The sequence below is a fragment of the Bos taurus genome, chromosome 1, assembly GCF_002263795.3.
Source record: "Bos taurus isolate L1 Dominette 01449 registration number 42190680 breed Hereford chromosome 1, ARS-UCD2.0, whole genome shotgun sequence".
Classification (NCBI taxonomy): domain Eukaryota; kingdom Metazoa; phylum Chordata; class Mammalia; order Artiodactyla; family Bovidae; genus Bos; species Bos taurus.
In genome coordinates, this window is record NC_037328.1 from 77,456,457 (window position 1) to 77,480,866 (window position 24,410).

General features: G+C 38.7%; 1 protein-coding gene across 11 annotated transcripts in view; it reads right to left on the reverse strand.

Moving 5' to 3' along the window:
• The window catches only part of TP63 (tumor protein p63), a 301,408-nt gene that overhangs the window by 68,934 nt on the left and 208,064 nt on the right, over positions 1-24,410 (reverse strand). For all 11 annotated transcript variants that reach the window (XM_059886572.1, XM_015471963.3, XM_024992035.2 and 8 more), the window contains one exon: positions 22,864-23,118. In XM_059886572.1, the coding sequence (XP_059742555.1) occupies positions 22,864-23,118 (255 nt within the window). The remainder of the gene's footprint in view (positions 1-22,863; positions 23,119-24,410) is intronic.

Sequence of the window (24,410 nt, forward strand, 5' to 3'; positions counted from 1 at the left end):
TTAAGCCAATAAACTGGGTGGAAAACTAATAATAAAGCTAACTAACCCATGTGGAAATATTTCATAGGCGCAGAAAGAACACAGGAGCCAAGAGACCTCAACCAGATAAATAACTACTATCTACGTCAAAATTACAAGGATTTTTGTTGCTGTCGTCAGAGTGAGAGCCTGTTCTCACCTCACTAGACTCTGAACTCCTATCAGTTTTCACTTCAGGGGAAGCTGGCAGCATTGGTATCGGAAAGAGAAACCACACAGACAACAGAAGGCCAGGCTGTTCCTCTGAGTTAGCACGTCAGGACTATCTCATCCAGAAAAAGCTGGCATAGGAACTTTGGTTTTTCTTCCCCTGCCCCATTTCCCTAGTAATATAGGAGAACAATTTTACACAGTGGTTTAAACCTTACAGAGTCCTATATTATTCTGCATCTCAATTGCTCCAGATCTTGTAAGTGATGTTCACTCCACTTTTACACATTCATTCCTTGTTCCAGTAATGTTTATAGAACATGCTCTCTTATTCCTTTGATGCCCAGAAAAATACCTTATTTTTTCTTAATGCCCATATTAATTTGGTTCTTTTACTATAACTATAAATACACCTACAATTATGATTATAGATCCTCAGTTGTCTTCTCAGCCAAAACACTGAATTCTAGATGAAGAATTCATATTTATCTTTCACTCAAGTGGTTAAGTATAACAAAAGTAGAAAAATCTTGCATGCTTTGGAAAGGGAAATGACACATATACAAAACAGGCAAATGAAAAATATATTTGAGATTAATACATATATCACTAAAGTGTGTGATAAAACATTAGGAAAGAAAAGATGCTGATGAGTTCAACTCCTGTCACTAAACTAGAAGTTCTGCACTCCAATAAAATGAAGGTTCATATTGACCTTCCAGGTGGTTTTCAGAATTTTTTTTAATTTGATAAAATGAATTTTACTCTTAACCTTTGCCATGAAAATGGGAGTCACAATAAATCAAATTGAAAAGTAGATTTAAAAAATGTTATTTTGTTTTTCAAACCCATGAATTATCTACCCTTTGTATCAGGAACTATGATAGACTGATAAAAGTGGAGCTCTTAACTACAATTTGTAAATGTTTAGCTTTATTTACCTATAAGAGTCTCTGTCTAAACTTGAACTCCAGATATGCTGAACTGTTTTCAAGTCAACAATAGTTTCCTGCTTTCTCACTTGCTCCTCCCCCTTCCTATTCTAATCCCAGTAAATGGCCACTGGCCATTCTTTCCAAAGAACAAGAAAATGAAGACTGACCGTGTAGCTAATATGTTATCAGTATCAGTACTTCCCAAATTGTATAAAGAAAGATTATTATATAGCAGTGTGATGTCCCTGTTTAATGAAGTACAAATATACCCCCCAAAAACAGTTTATTCTGGCTAAAAAAAAAGTTAAGGCTACATTTTGATTTGCTAACGAAAGGACTAATATTTGAAGAAAACTGTCAGAAAAGTATAGAGATCACTGACATTCAATTTAATTAAGAAGGGTAAGGAACTAATTTTCAAAGAAGTCGTTTCAAACACTATCTAGATATAATTTTAATACATGCACTCCTCTCTAAGTCTTCCACTCCCTTCCTTAATATCTGGGTCAAATAATTAAGTGAAGGAGAAGGGGAAGCAGACTCTTTAAAAACAGACAGATTCTAACTTGTTTGCTTGCATCTAGCTTTCGGATCCAAATGCTTAAACCTCTTAATCATATTATACTTAAGTACCAGTTAGAGTACTCTCTGGAGTATACTTTTCAGAAAGAGTATATTCTAGGCACTAATGCAGGAAGAAACATTGAATTTATTTCCTGATCCCTCTTTTCAGATGCTTCGATTTCTAGGCAGGTGATTTACAAAGTCTTCCCTTTTGGTCCAGTTCCTACAGCTAGGTTTAGAAAAACAGTATCTGTCAAGAAAATGTTGGATTTTTCTTTGGGCATCAGTAAAAGGAAAGCAGTTTTTTTAAAACAGGAAATATCCTTTGTAACAAATTTATCTCTAACACTCAGCAAAAAGGAATCGAGAGATTTTATAATTCAACTCACTGAACTGAACTGAAGGACAACCATAGGTTAAAGCACAAGTACATTTTTCCAGTTATTGATTTTGTAAAAGAGCATTGCTTTTTTTTTCATAACATGCTCCTTTTTCTTCTTCATTATACCCCAAACTAAAGTGAACGATGCTTCCATTTTCTGTGAGCTACAGACATATTTGTGAACGTTAGATATATTCTTCTCAGGGGACAGATTGGTAAAGAACCCCCTTGCCAATGCAGGAGACGCAAGGGATGTGGGTTCAATTGATCTCTGGGTCAGGAAGATCCTGGGAGAAGGAAATGGCAACCCACTCCAGTATTGTTGCCAGGAAAATCCCATTGACAGTGGAGTCTGGTGGGCTACAGTCCATGGAGTCTCATAGAGGTGGACATGATGGAGCAATTGAGCACATGTGCATGCACACACACACACATACACACACACACACACACACACACACACACACAGAGTGTTATATATTTTTACCCAGTAAACAGCCAAAAATGTTCATTCTTATATTTAGGATAAGAAATAGGAAGAAAGATTAAATATTTCACTATTTTTTTTTTCATAGATAAGGAAACTGATACCCAAAGCAGCAAAAAGACCTGGCCAAAGCCATCAAGCCAATCATTGGCTCCCTGGCCAGAGCATATCCTTCTTCAGCTGATAAAACTTCCTCTCAGACTCTTTCCATGCGAGACAGAAACAGAAGGGGCAGAAGGTGTTTCTTGATTTGGTCAACTACAGACATGTGTGTCCTCTTATACACAACTCTTTGACTCTTTGTGCTCAGTCATGTGCTTAGTTTGCAAACCCATGGACTGTAGCCTGCCAGGCTCCTCTGTCCATGGTATCTTACAGGCAAAAATACTGGAGTGGGCTGCCATATTCCTCTCCCAGGGGATCTTTCGGACCCAGGGATTGAAGTCATGTCTCTTGCACTTTCTGCATTGGCAGGCAGATTCTTTACTATTGGGCCATCTGGGAAGCCCCCACACAAATCAATAGGTTAAACAGCCAAGATGAGTACTAAGAGAAAAAAATAAAAGCATAACACCCAAAACTCCCCCAAATATTTGAGATATACTTGCTTTGACATGTTTATTGCTGCTGCTGCTGCTAAGTCGCTTCAGTCGTGTCCGACTCTGCGCAACCCCATAGACGGCAGCCCACCAGGCTCCCCCGTCCCTGGGATTCTCCAGGCAAGAACACTGGACTGGGTTGCCATTTCCTTCTCCAATGCATGAAAGTGAAAAGTCAAAGTGAAGTCACTCAGTAGTGTCCGACTCCCAGCGACCCCATGGACTGCAGCCCACCAGGCTCCTCCGTCCATGGGATTCTCCAGGTAAGAGTAGTGGAGTGGGGTGCCATTATTACCACAGTCTTAATAAGAAATAGCTCTAAAAACCATTGTGGAGGAAATTCTACAATTTTAGGAGTCAGAACAACCCCAATTATGGAAAGTGGGCTTCTGTCTCTGAAATACACACTGAAATTCCACTCCCAAGTCCACACTCACCTTTGTTTTCCCTTGCCTTATTTCATCTGAATTACTGTGATAACCTCCCAATCAGCCTGCCTGCCTTTAGTCTTCCCACCTCCACCCACTGTCATTATCTTCTTGAACTGGCATATGACGTCACCTCCACACTCAAGTCCTTCTGTGTTTCCTCAGTGCCTGTAACATTGGAGACAAACTCCTTAGGATTCAGTGGCCTCTCCATCTGGTTCTCTAAACTTCCCTCCAGCTACATTTTCTGCTCCTGTCTAATTCCTCCAAACATGGCAAGGTCCAGGTATGCCAGACCCTTTCCTACTTCGAGACTTACACAACAAAGTTTTGTCTCCATGCCTTCGCTTACCTGAATCCTTTACCTGGAATGTCCTCTCTCTTTTTCCCCATTGAAAGACCCTGCTCATCTTTGGAGAGTCAACTTTAAATGTGAAGTCCTCTGTGAAGTTGAATAAATCAGTTTGTTTTCTCTGCTGCATCACACTTTGTTCAGACAAGGATATCATCTGACAAATATTTGTTGAGACCCATTATATTATATAACCCATTATATGCGCCAGCACTAAGATACAGAGATGAAAAGACAAAGGCACTACCTCTGAATTCACACGGTAATGGAGAGACAGACATGCTCTGCACTATGATTCTGAATACACGTACAAAAGTGTAATGAACATAAGAAAAGAAACTCCTTAGCATTTGTAGGGGGCAGGGAAGACACGTGGCAAGGGAAAGACTTCACCTACAATTAAGGCTTTCAGTGAGTTTTAAAGGCTGAGTAGTAGTCAGCCTGGCAGACAAGAAGGGTGGTGGATAGGGGGACATTCCAGACAGATTATAGCACCTGTCACACTGAATTACAGCAAGGTTTATCAGTTTGCCGTGATAGACTGTGAGCTTTCTGAAGAAGGGCTAACTTACCAATGAACAGGATTAGCCTACAGCATCAACTCTAAAAGTAATTAGCATGATTTAGGAAGGGACTCCTCAGTGACCAGCACTGGACTGAGGACTCCCACGCTGCACTCTCAATAACCTGCAAGGGAGATTATTCACACCTTAAAGAAGAGGAAATAGAGTCTCAGATGGGTCTGTTCCCTTGCTAACTCATAAACAGTAGAGTTTTGTCTGTTTTCTCAAAAGTGTACCTTCTGTGCTCAAGAAATGCACTTGGAAACTAAAGATGTGTTTCAGTGAATTGTAACAACTGAAACTTAAAGATAGGGGTCATCAACTTAGCCTCACCAAGGGCACCATGGTACACGTGTGCGCAGGCATTTGATACAAAATTTACAAAGCACCCAATGGAGAAATTTCATGACAGCCATGATAAGTGTACACTTGCTCATCCCAGTTTGGGTGGGTGGTAATTCTGAAGGTTTAGAGAAGCTAAAATTTTAAATATTTCAAGAAAGAAATTTTAACAAAACATAAATTAAGCTTTTGAATGTGAAACAACACCTTCTCTAAGAAACTAATCAAATATAATCAACCCAGATTCATGTTGAGTGACAAAATGCTTCTGATTTTTCCAAGACAAAGAACAACGCATGTCTTTACCACACACAATATTTACAAAAACCTCAGAAAGTCTGCAAATATTTCGATTCATGAGGAAGAAAACTGTCATTACACTAAATTCCCTTTTAGAAGTTCAAAGTTTTTATTAATATTAAAAAGAAGCACTAAAAATAATTTGGAAAATTCCCTTCCTATTTTTCTTTCCATTTCCTTTTCTTACCTTATTTGCTCTTTTCACCACTGTAGCTCATGCCTTTGACAGAATGAAAAAAGAAGAAGGGACAAAAGAAGGGAAAACAGGAGGGGCTGCAGAAGTAGTGGGGAAGAACAGCTCTTCTGTGGGCTCTGAATATTTTTTAGAAATGACAGCACGCACCCCCAACCTTCTTCCCAGTAGGTGTGTCAAGAACCAGGTTGCTGCCGTAAAACCTGACTACTTCTTGAAGAACAGAGATTTAAGTAGGTACATATGTAATGGCTACTAAAGCAACAAAACAAGCAGGCTTCTCATGACCCCACAGGTACTTTTGTAATGTAATTCTATGTATGTAATTACAAGTGAAGTTGCTCAGTTGTGTCCGACTCTTTGCGACCCCATGGGCTGTAGCTTATCAGGCTCCTCTGTCCATGGGATTTTCCAGGCAAGACTGCTGGAGTGGATTGCCATTTCCTTCTCCAGGGGATCTTCCTGACTCAAGGATCAAACCTGGGTCTCCTGCATTGCAGGCAGACGCTTTACCATCTAAGACACTATACATATATATGATCTGTACATGATAAAGACAAAGGACAGAGAGGGATAGAGACAATTAAAAATCCTGCTGTTTAATTGACAGTGATAGTATTAAAGTTTATTCCACCCCCCATCACTGATTTCTTCTCCCTGTTATTTTCTCTTTGATTAAGTTTTGGACACTATCTCTGAGTACTTGTGAGCAAATATCCAGGTTCCTCACTCATGATTCTTTGCATAAAATCTCTACCATGAACATTCAAAAAACCGGAAACCATCATTTCTTTGTGCTTCTGGGATTAATAGGTGGATTTATGAATTATTTATGATACTCCTAATATTTTTACATCTGCTTCATTTTTGACAACTAGTTTTATAACCCTTAGCTCTATGTTAGCACTGCCCACATAGCACAAGGGTACCTATTTTAACCACCAGGCTATCAACACATATACTTGTTATATGAAGGAATAACATTTTTAGAGGAATCCTCTAAAAGTTAATAAATCCTTTTAGAATTAGGCGTGTTTGAACAGGCAATAAAACACAAACAAGTCTTGGCCCTCTCGTATGCGGAACGGGTTGGTTACAGATGCTTCCTGCAAGCTACATCTTGCCTATTACAAGAACATTCATCTCCCAAGCACATCTTTTCACCTACTTTGCCTGAAGCAACACAAAGCACACCCAAAAAAAAAAAAAAAATCACAGGATTTGTAAAAATATTATTGCTAATACTTAAAGAAACTCATACACTAATGTGACATCCTCACACAGGACAAGAACCAAACATGATTTCCAAAACACCACTTTCTGATGACGACTCAGTCTGCTTTTGCCCTGTGCAAGCTAATGACAGGAGGGGAGACTAACCCGGGTCTTCAGTTTTCTTACCGACAACACTGAGGCTGGGCCAGCACTGACTCACAAAGCCAGAGACATTAGCTCATGGCCGTGATTCAGTCATGAGAATTCTGACAGACAGGGGCCTCTCCCCACACAGGTGCTTCAAGGGGGAAATGAGTCCCTGGAAGCAATGACTTATGACCTAGGCACGGATGTTACTGTGTCAGGCCCTGAGAGAAGTGGGCAGTGCTGTTTGTGTGACAGCAGCCACCCTAATAGAAGACAATTGTTAGATGAGCCTTACAGAAAGGTCCTTATCTCTTGCAAGCAGCCCTCCCAATCAGTCCAGGAAAAGTGTGTGGGTTCTAGTCTACAGATTCCTTGGGTTCCTCCTCCACAGGGAGAGAGGAAAGGCAGAAGGCTCAAGTGTTTGGGAGCTAATAGGCTTTCAGCATTTATTACTGGGGGTGAGAGAGAACATCTAGGAAGTTTTGAAATAGGCTGTATAAGAATCACCTCATTCACCCAGTACCTTTAGCTTAGAGCTCAGAGTGAAAAGACACGAAATTTAATTTTGCAAAACAGGAAGCTGCAAGCCTTTCCTCCTGCCTCAATCCCAATGCAGCAGGAACAGTTTGCAGGAGGACAGATTTCTGAGTTTACAAACCACTTTCACCTCATTATCTCACTGGATGTTCACAACCAAATTTGGAGCGTAGGTGTCATTCCCCTCATTTTATGGATAAAAACAAGGGCTTCCCAGGTAAAGAATCTACCTGCCAATGCAGGAGATGCGAGTTTGATTCCTGGGTGGGAATGATACCCTAGAGGAGGAAATGGCAACCCACTCCAGTATTCTTGCCTGGGATAATCCCATGGACAGAGGGCCCAGGCAGGCCACAGTCCATGAGGTCACAAAGAGTCGGACAGGACTGCAGAAACTGAGCGTGATGGATAAGAACACTGAGGCACCAGGGAGGTTAAGCGATTTACAGAGGGTGCAGCTAGAACATGGCAGCCTTTACTAACTATTTAGCTCTCCTCTAGTAAGACAGTCCATCACTTCAGCCCCTTCCTTGGCTCTCCATTCCTCCTTCCTGTCTTCTTATGTAGCCTCTGGAAGCAGTGACTTCCAAAGCTGCCTCTTGCCCTCTCATTTTTGTCCTTCCCACATCAGTTCACCATATCGCTGAGTGAACGAGCCCCCCATCTAGTATCTGCACTACTGTGGCATTTTCCAGATTGCTTCCTTTCTCTGGGCCCCCTCCAACTAACTCCCATACAATGCCGGATTAATAGGTTTTATCTACAGTTCCGAGCGTGATAATTCCTGTGCTCCAAAAGTATTCAGCGTCAGCCCCACTGCCTGTGGGATACAGTCCAAATACCTTCACCCACATAGGCTGGCCCCAGCCTACCTCTCGAGCTGCTGCCTCCTATCCGCGACCACAGCTTCAGGCAGAATAGCAGAGCCCTGTCTTCAGGCAAGCAAAGCAGGCTGGCCTCTGTGTTCTTAGCTCCGCTGCTCCACTGCCTCTCCGGAAAGTCTGCTCTCTTCCCCACTGAACCATCTGCCTGGTCATTTGCTATCTTCTTCTTTCTTTCCAGCAACAAAGGCCTTCTCTTCTGGATGCATAGGCTTTTTTTTTTTTTTTTTTAATTCAAAGGGAACTTTAGAGACCGCTTGATTCATTCTCTCACCTAAAACTCAAGTCAGGCTCTCATTTCTATCTTGAATCACTCCAGGGGCTGTGCGCTCACTACCACTGGAGGTGGTGCATTCCAGTCCAGCAGAACCCTCTGAGCTGGAATCTGCCACCCGGTGACTCTCTCCCATCTGTGGTAATTGTGCCCTCTGGGGCCATCCCAACAAATCTAGGATGTCCTGGTTTCAGAAAAGTTAGGCAAAAAAAAAAAAAAAAAGGAGCTCTGCTTACTGCTCAACACAATCACCATTTAGAGCATGAGTCCATGTTCTTTGTGGGCTGAAACTACAAAAATAACTAAAGTGCACTCTACTACTCTCCCAGAGCAAATCAATTATCTCAAAATCATGCCTCTTACATGGTTAAGGTATTTGTACATCAGAAATATACATGGCAGTGTGCCTGAGTGTCACTCAAACCCACAGGATAAATATTACTCATCTTCCTGGAACTCTAATTTTGAAGATGCTTTTTAAATGAGGGAGATAAATATATTTAAATGTATATTTGTATTACAATGCAAAATTAAAATGTTTTACAAAAAAATGAACAAATTCTGTTTTTTCTATGGAACCCTTCAGATTATAGTCTCAAGAAGCCCCAGGCAGATAGCATTTTCCCCTGCTCCTAACTGGGGTAAATGCTTTAAGGGCTGTGCTAACACACCTCCACCACATGGTGGAAGGTGTCAGACGCTAGAGGTACTCCACAGATTGGATTCCCTAGTGCAGTTCCTGACGTACCCAAATTCTAATCCTAAATTCAAGACCTAATCTAATAAAAATCACCATTTACCAGGCACTGTTATGCACTCTACATTCGTTACGTCTAAACCTACCAATAACCTTGCTGCCTCAAGATGCATTTATCCCCATTTCAGGGTTGAAGAAACCGCCCTGGAGACAGTGTCTTGCCTAAGGCCACAAAGATAGAGAGAGGTGGAATTCAACCTCAGGTCTATCTGACCACAAAGCCTGAATTCTTTCCACTCACCACTCTGCCTCCTTAGACACTTTGGCTTGTTACTTTGTTACTTTGGCTTGTTACTAAAGTAAAAGAACCACAGCCCCTGCTTTCATAAAAAGGCAAAGCTTTGCTGGATGGCTGAGCCCTAACATGGGTCACAATATCTGTAACTTTCAGGCTTGCAACGTAACTAAAACAGACACACTGTAAGTATCTCAAATATTTTACATGTATATATTATAAAATATTTATATCATATCTCACTGTAATTTAGCGATTGGAAGAATATTTTCATTTTAAAACAGGAATTTATGGAAAAAGATAATTCCCTCTTCTGCTTAAATGTTTCAAACATTATTAATAGTTTTGGTTTCTGGAGTCTCAATCCCAAAGTCAAACAAATTAAGAAAACAATACATTAGGAGCTAATCTATGCCCCACGACCATATGCCCAAGCAACAACTTCAAAATGAATTTTCAATCCAGTTAAAAAAGAAAAATCTGTTAGTTTGGGACTGCTTGTGAGCAAGTCTCTCAGAAGGATATAACCTTTCTCACTGTTCACATATCAGTGTAGGCAGTACCCAGGCATAAAATATCCATGCTAATTTCTCCCTTTCTAATTAACTTGTCTTAAAGCATTCTCCATATGCTGAGCATCAGTGACCCTTAACTGAGACCACTGACAAAAGATACTCAAGTAGCTCTGGTCATTTGTTTATATATACAGAAACCCACTAGGCTCCTCAAAGGCAAACAGTATGAATGTCAGAATCAATCCTAAACTCTGTGAATCTAGGCTGTGTTCTGAGTTAGCGGGAAGGAAAACATAGATTCAAAGTAACTGTAATAAAAGAATCCTTCTAAAAGGTAGAAAGAACATATAATATTTAAAAATGCTTCAACACAAAGATACGGTTTCAATTACATTATGGCACCAACTAGAGTTAAAACCCACATCTATCAAAATAAAACCATCATTACTATCATGGGAAAACAGCCTTAAAGTTTTATTGCTTAATTTTATTTTACTAAAACACAAGCAGATAATTACAGAGATTTTCTTTCCTGGAAATTTCAAAGCATTTTAGAAAAGCATATAGAATTATATTTACTTACCATATATTTATTGACTAAGACCATCTAGTACATTTTGTACATTTTGAAGTAAATGTGAAAAGGATTAAGAGTTGCTAGGTAAAAGAAAGTAAGTCCCCTTTCCTCCCCTTTTCTAAAATAGATTAGTTAGCTCTTAAAAAAATACTAAAGGAAATAATAAATATTTTCTTATATGTCAAAGCAAAAACATCCAGCAGGCTATCAAGTGCAGAAATGAATGAAGCGAAGATTTTAGACTAAATTTGAACAATTCATTTGAAATCGTTTGGTTCTTTTCCTCAAAGTAGAAGTCCATGTCATGAAAACACACTCTGAGGGCTACAAAACTGTCTTAGAAATCATCAAACACACAAATTCAAAGTGTACACATTTTCCTTTAAATAATGATCCATTCACTATTTTCTAACAAATCATTTCACTTCCTCCCTGTATTGTTCTTCTTTTTGAGTATCCTCTCCCTATTCCCATTCCTAATCCTAAATTATCTAGAGAGGATAATTATACTTGAGTGAAGGTTGAGAGAAGACTTTATGAAAACTTAATAAAAAGACTAATCCTAGCATAACTCTTACACTTTTCAACAGCTATGTCTGAAATGTTTATGCAAAGAAAGGCACTATAGCTGAAAACTGTGGCATTTTCAAGGCAAGAAATCAATTCTGAAATATGAATACATTATAGAAACTTACACAAATAACTACATATTATATTTCATTGCTTCATGAGTAGGAAACTAGACAGGAAGAACTCTATATTTCCTTCTAGTTCTGCTGCTGAATGAGACATCTTCTTTTCCCTAAATCTTAAGTATCTCATCACTTGTCATTCCAACTTCTACAGCAAAAAGTTTATGGATGAGTTACTATTTGTTAAATTATATGATGATCCCCAGAATATTAAATATAAACATTTGCAAGCTATGCCTTTGTTACAATTATATACAAAAGTGTAAACTGTAGTCTTTGAAGATAAACATAAAATCTAATCCATTACCAGTGAATATTATGAGAGAACAATATAAGCCTAAGGAATGAGTTATCCATGGTAACTCTTAGAGGTTGATAATCTTCCTTTGAAAGACTAATTAAAATAGCTATTTGCCAAGCATCTTCCAAAACTCAGAGCAGTTAGACTAAAGCATTTTAAAAGTGTGCACCTATTTTTACATGCAAAACTTCAATGCATTCTAGGCATGAGAATAAGCAAAGGAAAAAGAGGTTATGTATCTATGTGGATGAGTTTTTTTTAAAAAAGGAATTATTAATTGTCATAACAGGATATATTTCCTGTGCATTCACTCTAACTGTAGAAGTACAGAAAAAGTTATTCCAGATTTTGATTATGAAAATACTATTTATTTTATGAATTGGTCAATCTGCTTTATTAAATGACCAACTAAACACCATTTTCCAAAGGCCTTCCCCACTAAGTGAGGGTAGGTGATAAACTTGAACAGATAGTGCTTAAAGTGGTTGCTTAAAAAAACACCAAATCCTGGGTCTAATACACAAATTGTATCCTCAAAGACCTCCACTATCAATCACCAAGGCAAAGGAACCAAACTCTCTATTAGCATCCCACCATTCTCATGACCAGCTGCTTTGGGGAACAGTTATTCCTCTCAAAACCACTCCACTCTGGACAGTGCAGTGGCAGGCAGGGATAGTAAAAATACACCAAAACTCTATTTTCAAATTCAAAAGAATCCAGATTTTCTTTTCCATTCTTTTTCTTTTTGTTATAAGCAAAATCCATAACAATATATTTAATATTTTAAATAATTCATAAAAATTAAAATGGATTCAATGTCTTAAAATAAATAATGGTCTTATACTATAGAAATATCTTGAATATAATTATTAACAAGGGGAATACATTTTGTAATTATTAAATCTAATTCTAATTTTGAGAAATGTAGGATTCTCAAATCATGTATCAAATGCACCAAAATTTTGCTCTGTCACATGATAATTTAAATGTTTGTTCCACAGCATATCAGTTTTAGATAAGTCAAGTTTATAAAAGTAATTGTTAGGATTTTATAAGTAAACAATATACATATATCAAGGCATACAAGATATTTAAGCAAATTTTATAGAACTATGAGAATCATTTTGCTATTTTAAGCAATTATCATAGCTTATAGGATTTTGCTTTTATGACATACAGTTAATCATATCTATGACTTACTTGATGACAATTCTTTTGTCAGAAACGTAATCCATAATTATAACGTTACTCTTATGGGAAAATGAAATTTGCTTTTCCAAGAATACAGAGTCGTAAAACAAAAAGCGGCAATTTATACCATTTAATGTTGCTGCGGCTGCTGCTGCTGCTGCTGCTAAGTCGCTTCAGTCATGTCCAACTCTGTGCGACCCCATAGATGGCAGCCCACCAGGCTCCCCTGTCCCTGGGATTCTCCAGGCAAGAACACTGGAGTGGGTTGTCATTTCCTTCTCCAGTGCATGAAAGTGAAAAGTGAAAGGGAAGTCGCTCAGTCATGTCGGACTCTAGCGACCCCGTGGACTGCAGCCTACCAGGCTCCTCCGCCCATGGGATTTTCCAGGCAAAAGTACTGGAGTGGGGTGCCACTGCCTTCTCCACCATTTAATGTTAGGACTCTCAATTCATAAATATGAAAATCTCAAATTAACACACAAAGTAGAAGGAACAAGGAAGTAAAGGGGAAGAGAGAAGGAAGGAATATCTTCGAAGCCAAATTACAATTTTTGCAAATTACTCCTTTGTTACTCAGCAAGAATGAAATATTTGTATTTAAATAAATATGTGTATCTATTTTTGCATTTTTAAGAAAAAGAGTAAAGTTTTTTTCTAAGGATCTAGTCAAAATGTTGCTGCTGTTGTTCAGTCGCTAAGTCGTATCCAACTCTTTGTGACCTGATGGACTGCAGTTAAAATGCTCATAATTTAAAACTGTTACTAGAGCTTCCCTAGTGGCTCAGTGGTAAAGAATCTGTCTGCCAGTGCATGACACACAGGTTCAGTCTCTGGGTCAGGAAGACTCCACATGCCATGGAGCAACTAAGGCTGTGAGCCACAAATTCTGAGCCCATGTGCTGCAAGTACTGAAACCCACATGCTAGAGCCAGTGCTCTGCAACAAGAGAAGCCTCTGCAATGAGAAGACCGGACACCAGGACTAGAATCTGGCCCCCACTAGAGAGTAGTCCCCGCCTCCCACAAAGAGAGAAAAGCCCATGCAGCAACGAAGACCCACTTCAGCCAAAAATATATAAATTAATAACATACACAAATACTTTAAAAAAATAAACTCTGTTACTAGTTTGCTGAAATATTACCAATAAAGTACTGAGACTCTTAAGAAAAACAGCATCTGATTAACAATTATAAGATCTAACAGGCTTTAAGAAGAAGTTATTTTACATTAGGAAAAAAATAACATCTATGCAAACATATATATTCATCCTACATTTATTTCTAGGGACTTGTACACCTATAATGCTTCATTTCAGGTCTGCTTATAAATGGAAAACCTCAAAAAACTGCCTGAATTACAAGCATGGATATGTACTATTCACACAGATAAATCTAAAGACAAAAATGCAGATAATAACGTATTATGTTTTCTGAGCTTCATTTCTCAGGTTCCCAAAGCACTTAGTAAACTTTAATTAAGCCTCCCAGCAATCCTACCAAGTAAATGTTACAATACCCATTAATAGATGAGCAGAGGCAGAGTCGCTCGCCCCATGATCACACAGCTTATCAGTGGCCACTGCTGTCCTGAGTTCTGTGTTCTACTCAATGAACCACACTCTTCAGGAGGCTGTCAAATGACATCTCAAATTCAAATGAGGATTCTTACGTTAAGCAATTACGATTCTTTCTATGTAATACAACTTGGAAACTACTCCAAAGTAAAACAAAAAGTCGTTTTAAATGGTGTCTTCATATTATTCATTCTATTTTCCACAATATTTAGTCCAGATGATACTGGTAAAACAGCATAAAGAGTAAAACCAAAATTGCAAACTCAGTGAGTAACCCACAAAAAAACACCTGTTTGAGGTACTTGACAATGTAGAATTACCTCCGCATAAAACAATTAGAAGTTACATTCCAAATCTTCAGACCCTTCTAATACAATGACAAGGTGACAAATTACACTGTTTTGTTATTTACACTAAGAAATCATGAGTCTTCATTATTAGATTCAAACTCAAATTAGAAGCCTGATTCTATTTGTAAAGTGAGATTCCCTCTCTAATTTACCTCACAATAAATTAGGTTCTACGGTCTCTGGCTACTCCAGTTTCCTTTAAATTTCAGCTGAGGGGAGCCTGATGACGGGGTCGTAATCTTTATTAAAAACCAGAGAGAGATGGCAGTTAAGATCAGTCCCTTGAGGCCCCTGTGTGCCTAATTACAGGACCCCTTGTTCCAAAAAGCACTGCATGTCTACAAAACATCTGTAGGGCTTCAAAGAGTCTAAGATTCCTCTTTCTGTTCTGCAATAAACTTCTTTAATCTCAAAAAATTAGAAGCTGTTGGGGAGAAAGTTATGTCATTTCACATCTCCTTGCTCCAGTGACCTTACAGACATACGAATTGCTGTTGATATAAAACCATGAGAGTTTATTCCACATGCAGTTCCTTTTACTCATGAAAAGACAGCTGACAGCTAAATACCTTTCATGAGAAAAATACATCTGCCCTTCTCCACCAGAGAGGGTGGAGACTGTTACAAGACTTGATCACACTATGGAAATGGTTAATATCGGGGAATGCAAACAGAAGAAGGTGTAAAGCTCACATATGGGAAGACACCGAGCACAATACATGGCACTCATCCTTCAGGGCTGACTTGAGGATATTTCTGTCCATTTGAATGATATATTGCATTTTTCTTGAGCCATTAAAAAATACTATGACATCATTATCTGACTATACCTCAATTTCCTGGTAATTTTTGTCCTGGCACACTCTCTATGTGTTAATTACAAAGCAGTCATCAGTTAGTGAACCGAGAAAACTGATTTGAAGCCCTTTCAATCTCACTGCACTTCTCTGAATGCAGCTTTGGCCAATTTTAGAGAGTTAAGTTATAGAGTCCCATAAACTCTCTAAGGATTAAAACAAAGCAAATATAAGTCTTTCTTTACACCAAGGATCCAATGCTGCATAGTTATATTTTTATAAAACAAAATTTGATAGGAATGTGAAGGTAGCAACGTCACTTACTGTAAGAAAACAAATTGAGAAAAGATCCACTTTGACAATGTGCTGCTTAGTTTATTGCAAGGCAGTGATTAACCTATAAGACTTTTGTAAAGAATAGAGAATTATTATTTCTGAACAGAATGCATTCACTAGTAACTTTTCCCTTTGATGCTTGCTCTAGTTTCCACTTTTTTAATTTAAACTTTAAGTAATCATCTCTTGTCACTGCTACATACATTGCAAAGACGGTCTTCAGTCTGACTATTGTTTTGTTTGGTCTGTGGTTTTCACAACTTTTTTTTTTTTTTAATGAATGCTATCTTTTAAAGATATGGAGATATCACATAAGAATCAAGGTTTCTACATGCTCTTGAAAAATTCATCTTTTGACTTCAGGTTTACCTTCCCCCATGACACCATGTTGGAGTTGCAAAGCAAATGCCCTTGTGGACACGGTATGCAAGCTCACCTTGACACTATGCCCATCCTCACCATTTGACTTGTTTAGGCTACCCTCTAGTCCCCCAAATATCTGAGTTTTCTACTTCCAAGGTAGCTTATTAGTCGAAGTAATTTTTTTAAGAAAAATGAGCCTTATGATCTGATCCCTGTTCTTGATGGAAATTTCCATGGTAATTTATTTCTATCACAATCCTCCTCATAATAATTCACCCTTCCAGGAAATCAATGCTATAGTGAAAAAACAAAAGATCAAGTGGCTGGTTACCAAACTTACTACTATGAATGATAACATAAATGAAGGAGGAGGAGGAGGAAGAAAAGGTAGGTGGGGAGGAAAGGAAGAATGGAGGAGCAGGAAGAAGAGCAGGACAAGGAATAAAAATGAAAAGAAAAGGGGGGGAGTTACTGCTCTTCTTTTTGTAGTGGAAAAACAAAGGCAAGTTTTATTTCAATTTGGTGTTTCTTTTTAATCATCGGTCAGTTCTTATAATATTAGACTTAATAAATAAATATCAAAATTTTCCCTTTATAGAGAATCTCTACAGTGCAGTCAGGAAATCACTCAAGCATAACATGGCAAGGCCCTAAACATCAGATTAGGTGAAACTGGTTTATCATGAATACATTAACCTAGAGTTAATTTAAATAAGTTAGGGCAAACTTGCTGACTAAGTTATTCTGCTCTGGACCTGGAGACAACTCCTCTACACAAGAGCTTACAATGGAAATTCACTTTAACGTGCAAAACCTAGAGTTAAGTAAGTAACATGAACCATCCCCAAGAATCTCTAAACCCTTTATTTAGGATATTCTTCCTTAATACTCTGTGACCTAAGAAATAGCTTGGATAACAGGCAACAATACTCAATGTCATTATTTTCTTTATCATGGGAGGGGCATAAAATGACACTCCTTTATGTATCTCTGGAGATTTATAGGACAGCCTTGGCAAGAAGTGAAAATAACTTGTGATTAACAAATGTACCACTGGCAGGAGACAAGTCTATTGACTTCTGTTTCTCAGCAATGAAATCTAACAGCTACTCGGTTAAGATCAGCCCCAGTTAAGGCTCAAGCGTTGATGAGAGAAGGGTTTCCTTTCGACAAGGAAGCTGATAAATCATATTTATCATGGAAAAGTTTGTCTGTACATCATGTCCTTTGATGGGCTATTCTTAAAAGAGTCCCAAGATTCCAGAAGGCCATGCAATGGGCTGGCTTGCATTAGATTTCTGCAGAGCTGGCAGCCTTCTTCTGGAAGTCTTACATTACAGGTAACCCGATGACAGGCAGGATGGGCCACAGGCATGCATCTCAGCTTGCCTGTGGAGGAGCCAAGGGGAGCAAGCTTGTGAGACCAATAGGCTGGGATCAATGAAACTCTCTTGGGGAACTGGATGTTCCCCTTTCAAATGCCACCTCCCTAATCTCTCCACTTGCTCAAGTTATATTCTTCAAAGCTCTGAACACAACATGAGGTTGGCATGATTAGGAAAGTCAAAGAAGAGGACATTCTAAATCATGGGTGGAAGAAAAGGCATTGAATTCATGAACAGTGAACAATCAAGCTCAGAATGAAGGGATGCTGTTCAGAACAGTCATTTCCTTTGGCCATGGCGGAGAAAATCAAGTTTCTTTTTTCATATTTATTAAGGGTCTGCTGTATGCTGAATATGACTCTGAGCGCTAGGTCAAGGTGCCTGTTCTATGAGACCTTCATATCTATGGAAGGAAAAAGTCACCAGAGCAAAAGGGATGTATGTCCAAAGGCCAGAGCCATTATCTCAGACTGAGGACAACAGAAAAAGACTAATCTGAGGATTTTCCCAGTATTTGCATGCAGATAATACTGTGTGTCATGGGTTGTGGGAAAAACAGCTCTCAAGATGAATACAGGTCAAGACAGATTGATATTCACACAAAAAAGTCTTGTCCTTGGAGTCCAGCAAAAGAAAGCACTTTACTCCCAGAAGTGGTGTACTTAGCAGTCCTCTCAAAGCTCTAGTAGGTGCCATAGAAAACTCCTCTTTTCCTTACTCTCAACTCCAAAAGCATTCCAGCTCAGTACCTGAGGTTCATTTGAATGACCAGGGAGTATTTTGTCAAGTGAATATGACATAATTTATAGCATAGCCAATTCCCCACTGCTGAGCGTGTAGGTTGCCTCCAATACTTTTGGCACAAAAACCCCAGATATTCTTTACTAAAAACAAAGAATTAAAAAAAAAAAAAAAAGATATCCCCATAAATGAGAAATAAACACTGGAATTCACCAGGTTCTTAAAACTGGAAAAGGTCTTTCTCAGTGAAGGCAAGGAGAGCCTGCATCTGCTTGGACAGACTTAGGAAGGCTGGCCAGCCTGCAGCATGGCAGCCAGCACATGGGAGAGCCTGATACCACCCTATGCCATTTAGTCATGTATTTGGTTGGTGGATAATATCACAGTCCTATGGGGCTGCAGTGTGCATGTTAACAGCCCAAAAGCACTAGGAAAAAGAAAAAAAATAGAAGATACTTTCCTTTGAATTCTCTCAAATTACTACTTATGGCACAACTGAACACTCAATAAAACTAATCAACTCATGAAGCAAAGAGATTCAAGTTCAGACTCAGTAAATGCATTTGTGTCTATGACTAGCCAGTGCCTTTACACATGCCACATAATCCTCACGATAAAGAAAGTATAAGGAAGGTATGAGCATTCCCATTTGCAGGTGGTACAGTCAGGTTTAAAGAAACTGAACTCTTCGAGCAGGTCCTAAATGCTGCTAGTAAATTTCAGGGTTGAATTCTGCACATAAGTTTCTTTCTATTTTCAAATTACCATACTGACAACTGGCCTATGACTGATGAGTCTTAGCTATAATGCTAGATCAACACTTTATTATATTAAATGGTAGGCCTCTATCAGAAAGTAGTAATTACATTGTAGAAATAAGAAAGTTTGAAATTAAGTCCTAAATTTCATGTTGGTTTGGGTGTGACTACATGTGAGTGTGTCTGTGTGTGTGGAAGACAGAATATGGAAAATGTCATTGTTCTTCACTTTATTTCACTGGAAAAATTTTAAAATAGAAACCACATTTTCATGGAATTGGAAACACACTCATATCCATTATTGGAAACAGAAAAAGCAAAAGAAATATGCACATATACTTTAAAGATATTAATTATATTTTGGCAGTGAGTCTGAGTAAAGCCAGAAATTATAAGAGAAAACAATGCAAAAGGATGACAAGTGAAAAAAATGGTACAAACAAGATTTTTATTAAAGAATTACCAGAGGACGATGTGGTAAGTGTGACCCTTCCTAATGACAGCTGCTTCTGCTGCTTCCAGCTTGTGGGCAGTTTTTAAAATTTGGTGTTTTATTTTGAAAGACTGCTTTAAAATGTACAGATGCCTAAGAAATAGATGTATATAATGTAGCATAAAAAAATGTCCTTTGTTAGGTGGTTTCACTCCATGCTACGCAGGGCCTGCTAGTGCTTGTACATCCCTGATTCTGTCAGTAAAGAGAAAGGCAGTCTAAATAGGATGGTAAGTAAGTAAGTAAGTGGTCACTCAGTCGTGCCTGACTCTGCGACCCCATGGACTGCAGCCTACCAGGCTCCTGTGTCCATGAGATTTTCCAGGCAAGGGTACTGGAGTGGGTTGCCATTTCCTTCTCCAGGGGATCTTCCTGACCCAAGGATCAAACCTGGGTCTCCTGCACTGCAGGCAGATTCTTTACCAACTGAGCGACCAGGGAATCCCAAATAGGATGGTAGAAATACTTGAACTGGGAGAGAGGCAAGCCTGAGTTCCTATATCTCCTGGGCTGGTAATGAACCAAGTAACCTATACTTCTTGAAGTTTCCTCACTTCTAAAACTGGGGAAAACAGCCTTGGTTCTGAGGTTCCACCTGAGACAAATGTATGAGAGAACACTTTAAAATGTGCATCAGTGTGAGGATATACGATGTGGCTCAAAGAGTTAGATGCTCCTAATGTATAAGATACTGGTGTCCATGGCTAAGAATTACATGTTTTTAGGTGATCTCAGCAGTTACTCAAACAAGAGTTTAAATGCGCTGGATTTAGAAGAAATGTAGCTGGGCCTAAAAGAAATCTAACTGTGAACAAGAAAGAACGCTAATACAAATGTAAGTGCCAAGTGCTATATTAGTAGGATGGAATAGACATCTAATCAATTTTATTCTGTAATACCTATAACATAGACTGCAGACAACTGAACAGAAATCCTAGAAAGGCAAACCAGCTTAACCAAGGTCACTGATTAGTGGCAGGCAAAAACTTGATTAGAAGCTAAGTTCTTTTGGAATTTTCCCTGGTGGTCCAATGGCTAAGACTCTGTGCTCCCAATGCAGGGGACTTTAAGTTTAAACCCTGGTCAGGGAACTAGATCCCACCAGTCCCATGCCTAGTTATTTGTTTGACTAGGCACAAGCAAATAAATGATTTTTTTTTTTTAAGAAAAAGATCCTTCTAAAACCTTTCTATGTTGATGATTAATACTACTTCACCTAAGGAAAGGGAGTACTTTTCACCATATTCACCCTCTTCAGAGGCACAGACTGAATTCTAGAAAGATGAAGTGACTTGGCTAAGGTCATGAGGATGATCATGGTAAGAATCCAGGTTTTCTGCTCCCAAGAGATGCTCTTTCACCACAGTGCCTACCCCTTTTGTAGGGTTCTGATACCACTGCTGCCACATGTAATGAACTTTTACCATGTACTCTACAAAACATTTTCTTTGCTGTTTAACCTACCACTTATGTAAACATGCCTAACCTTTTTTATTGAGACACTGTAATTTTCTGAGAGAGGGGGTTTGGTGGAAGATGGTTCAGAACTGTGCTAAAACTGAAAGAAAAAAAAAAAAAAAGCCTTAAGATTTCTGTATGAGGAGGCGGGAGGGAAAAATGAAGAAGATAGATTAATTTAACATTGTAGTTGCATCATGCTCCATCCCCACTCCATGCCCCATCCCCATGCTCCACCCAGCCTAAGCTACTTTAGAAGGGCAGTGATTCTCCATTCAGTGGCACCAAATATGCCCATCATCGCTCAGATGCACTCACTCCTACTATAGTGGAGCTCTGCATGAGCGTGCTAGATGAGCAGTAGTAAGCTTTGAAGATCAGTGATTGTAACATCCACTTGGTGACCCCTATTTGGAAACATATCAGGGCTCCATTTATAAAATGGCTGTTCTAGTGGCAAAATATTACTTAGATCAATCAACCAATATATCCTTAAGGCCTATGGACTTAAGTTTATTCACCTGGAGTGTCCACCTCCATGAATATTAATATAAAAGAGACTAAACACTATGACAATTGATTTTAAAAAAATCACACACTGAGGAGAGATCCAGTTTTAAGCGAATACTTCTGTTATGGTTGAAATAGGAACTATGACAGAACAACTTCTCAGACCATGAAAGAAAAGCACTATGATAAGTTCTTAGACGTTTGGAACATCCTGATGTGAAATGGTAGAAAAAGAAAGAAAGCACATAATCTGGGGGGCAGGGGGTGGGGAGTAGATGAGGTAGTGGTGACAGAATCAGAAATAGGACCAGCTATACAAAAGCCTCTGTAACTTTAGGGATGTCACTGAAACCCCACTTTCTTTCAGTTTTCCCTAGTAAAGTGGGAGTTGCGAAACATACCCTACTGAGTTCACAAAGAAGTGAGGTCAAGATGGGGGAATGTATGTGAAATTATGTTGGAATTTAGTGTTATTAATGCAGATTGGTTTATAAACTCTGTACTACTGGAGTAAAGCCTCAATACTGTGGCATACAAAGAAGAAACGCTTTCCAAAGAAAACTATTTGCCAAACAGGAAATAATCTGTTAAAACAATTTGAAAGCTACTTCTCCATGAGAGGATGACATGTGAAAGATTTTTATAATCCAGGCAAAAGTTAACTTCTTTGACAAATGTGTGCCACTTTGGTCTTGGGCATTCTTTGATCAACCATTTAAAACCAGTCTTATAGGTCTCCTCCCTTATAGTTGACCTTTATTCATGTTATAATAAATTATTCAAATCAACTCTAAAATAGAATAAACATTCTTACAGCTTTATAATTTTTAAAATGATCAATGTTTCCTTTTTTTTTTTTTTTTTTTGAGAAAAGTTATGTTTTCCCAACATTTTTAATGAGAATCTCTTTGAACCTATTTCAGGCTTCTGATGTGTAGTTTTTGAGGCCTTTTTTTGGGGGGGGTGGTTACATGCTTCTAAATGTAATAAATAAATGTGTATCAATAAAGTATGAGTCATGTTAAGAGAACCTACATGTATGAACAAATTTAGGCTTTCCTTAATAAATACGAACTAGTCTACATTCTGCAGACTGCAAACACATATATCCTAGGATTACATTTCCCATTCGTGTAATGCTTTACTATTTCGAAAAAAGTTCACACAAAAGGTGAGGCAGGCAAGAACATATCAGCTAGAATTACCAGAACACAGGCCTTTGGTTTCCAGATCAGGTCTGTTCCTACTAAATGGTACTTTTTCTTTTTCTGGTTCAGTGTGGAATATTCCAAACCAAAATATCCTTAGAGGACAGGGAGAACATTTCCACCATTCAATATGGAGTTCTAAGCTTTGATTGAGGAGAGCCTCGGGGGTGACAGACAAATCCCACATACCTGGGGGTCAGGTTCAAGGGCACAGGGGCACCCGTACTCTTACCGTCCACGTCGCGGACTTGGCCGTGCTTGACTGCTGGAAGGACACATCGAAGCTGTGTGGGCCCGGGTAGTCGGTGTTGGAGGGGATGGCGGGTGATGGTGAGAGGGCGTCGAAGGTGGAGCTGGGCTGTGCGTAAGGCGAGGGCGCCGTGACGCTGTTCTGCGCGTGGTCTGTGTTGTAGGGGCTAGTGGACGAGGAGCCGTTCTGGATCTGCTGGTCCATGCTGTTCAGGAGCCCCAGGTTCGTGTATTGTGGCTGCAGGACACCCAGAAACCCGCATGTTAGCCATTTAAGCTGCATATTGTTGCTTCTCAAAAGACATCTTTTGGTGCATGCCTTCCACAGAGATCAGCCTCAGATTTGCCACACTTTACACTCAAAGGAAAATGACTAATTAGTGATGCATAGTTCAAAACACCAAGAGAAGCACGAGGCGTGTGGGTATGTTTTGTGAAGACCTGCACAGATCACACAGCTTCATGGGTAGCCTTTGGAAACTGAGTCTCCCCAAGAGCATCTGAAAATAGATAATGTGCTTATTCGCAAACTGGGCAAAAAACATCACAGTTCAGTAGCTGCTTATGAATTTCTTAAAACAAATGAATGCCACCTGCTATTCTTTTCTTCTTCTGTCTTGGTAGTCAGAATGAAAAAGACCACTAGATACACGAGCTCTAGAGAAGATTTAAAGGTCAACTTGTCTACTGAGCAAAATGGTTGTCCTCTAGATTTTCTTTAAGTTTTATTCTAAATTCTGTCTCAGGGTACCAACTTGCCCCCCAAAACTGGGTTCATGAAAACTGGAGGGGAAGGAGTAGCAATGTTAGGAAGAAGCAACTATGTATTTTATTTTTTTCTAAAAATACTTAAGTAAATCTCTTTATTCACAAATATGCAAAATTGTGATTTTTAAGCTTTGTCATATGTATTGGCAATTTAAAAACCTCATCATATTTACCTTAAGTTATATGGTGTGTATATTTACTCACTCAAAACAATAACTTTTAGGAATTAGCGTAGATTATTTGAAAGGAGAGACCACATGTGCAATTTATTTATTTTTAACTTTTTATTTTGTATTGAGGTATAGACGATTAACAGTGGGTGATAGTTTCAGGTTAACAGTGAAGGGACTCAGCCACACATATTCAGGTATCCATTCTCCCCCAAACTCCCCTCCTATCCAGGCTAGAAAGGCAGCTATATATTTTAAAAGGTAACATGATACCATCCAAACAGCCTAATTTTCCATCTGTTCTTTCATTTTCTTTGTAGTAGTTTATTTTCTAAAGCAGAACATATGTAAGAGAAATATCATCTAGTTATGGTTAAAATTCTATATTTTGTATAATTCAGAAGTACATTAGTTCATATAGTTTCTCTGCCAGAAATTGTATTTCTTCTAGGAAAATCAGCACTGAGTAGATAATTCAATAAGATGTTTATTGAAGTAATGATTTAACTTCTCATTTCATTGACAAAAATAATCTTTACTGTATTACTATCAGAAAGGGGAAGTGAATTGCTCAAACATTGGCTAATAAGCC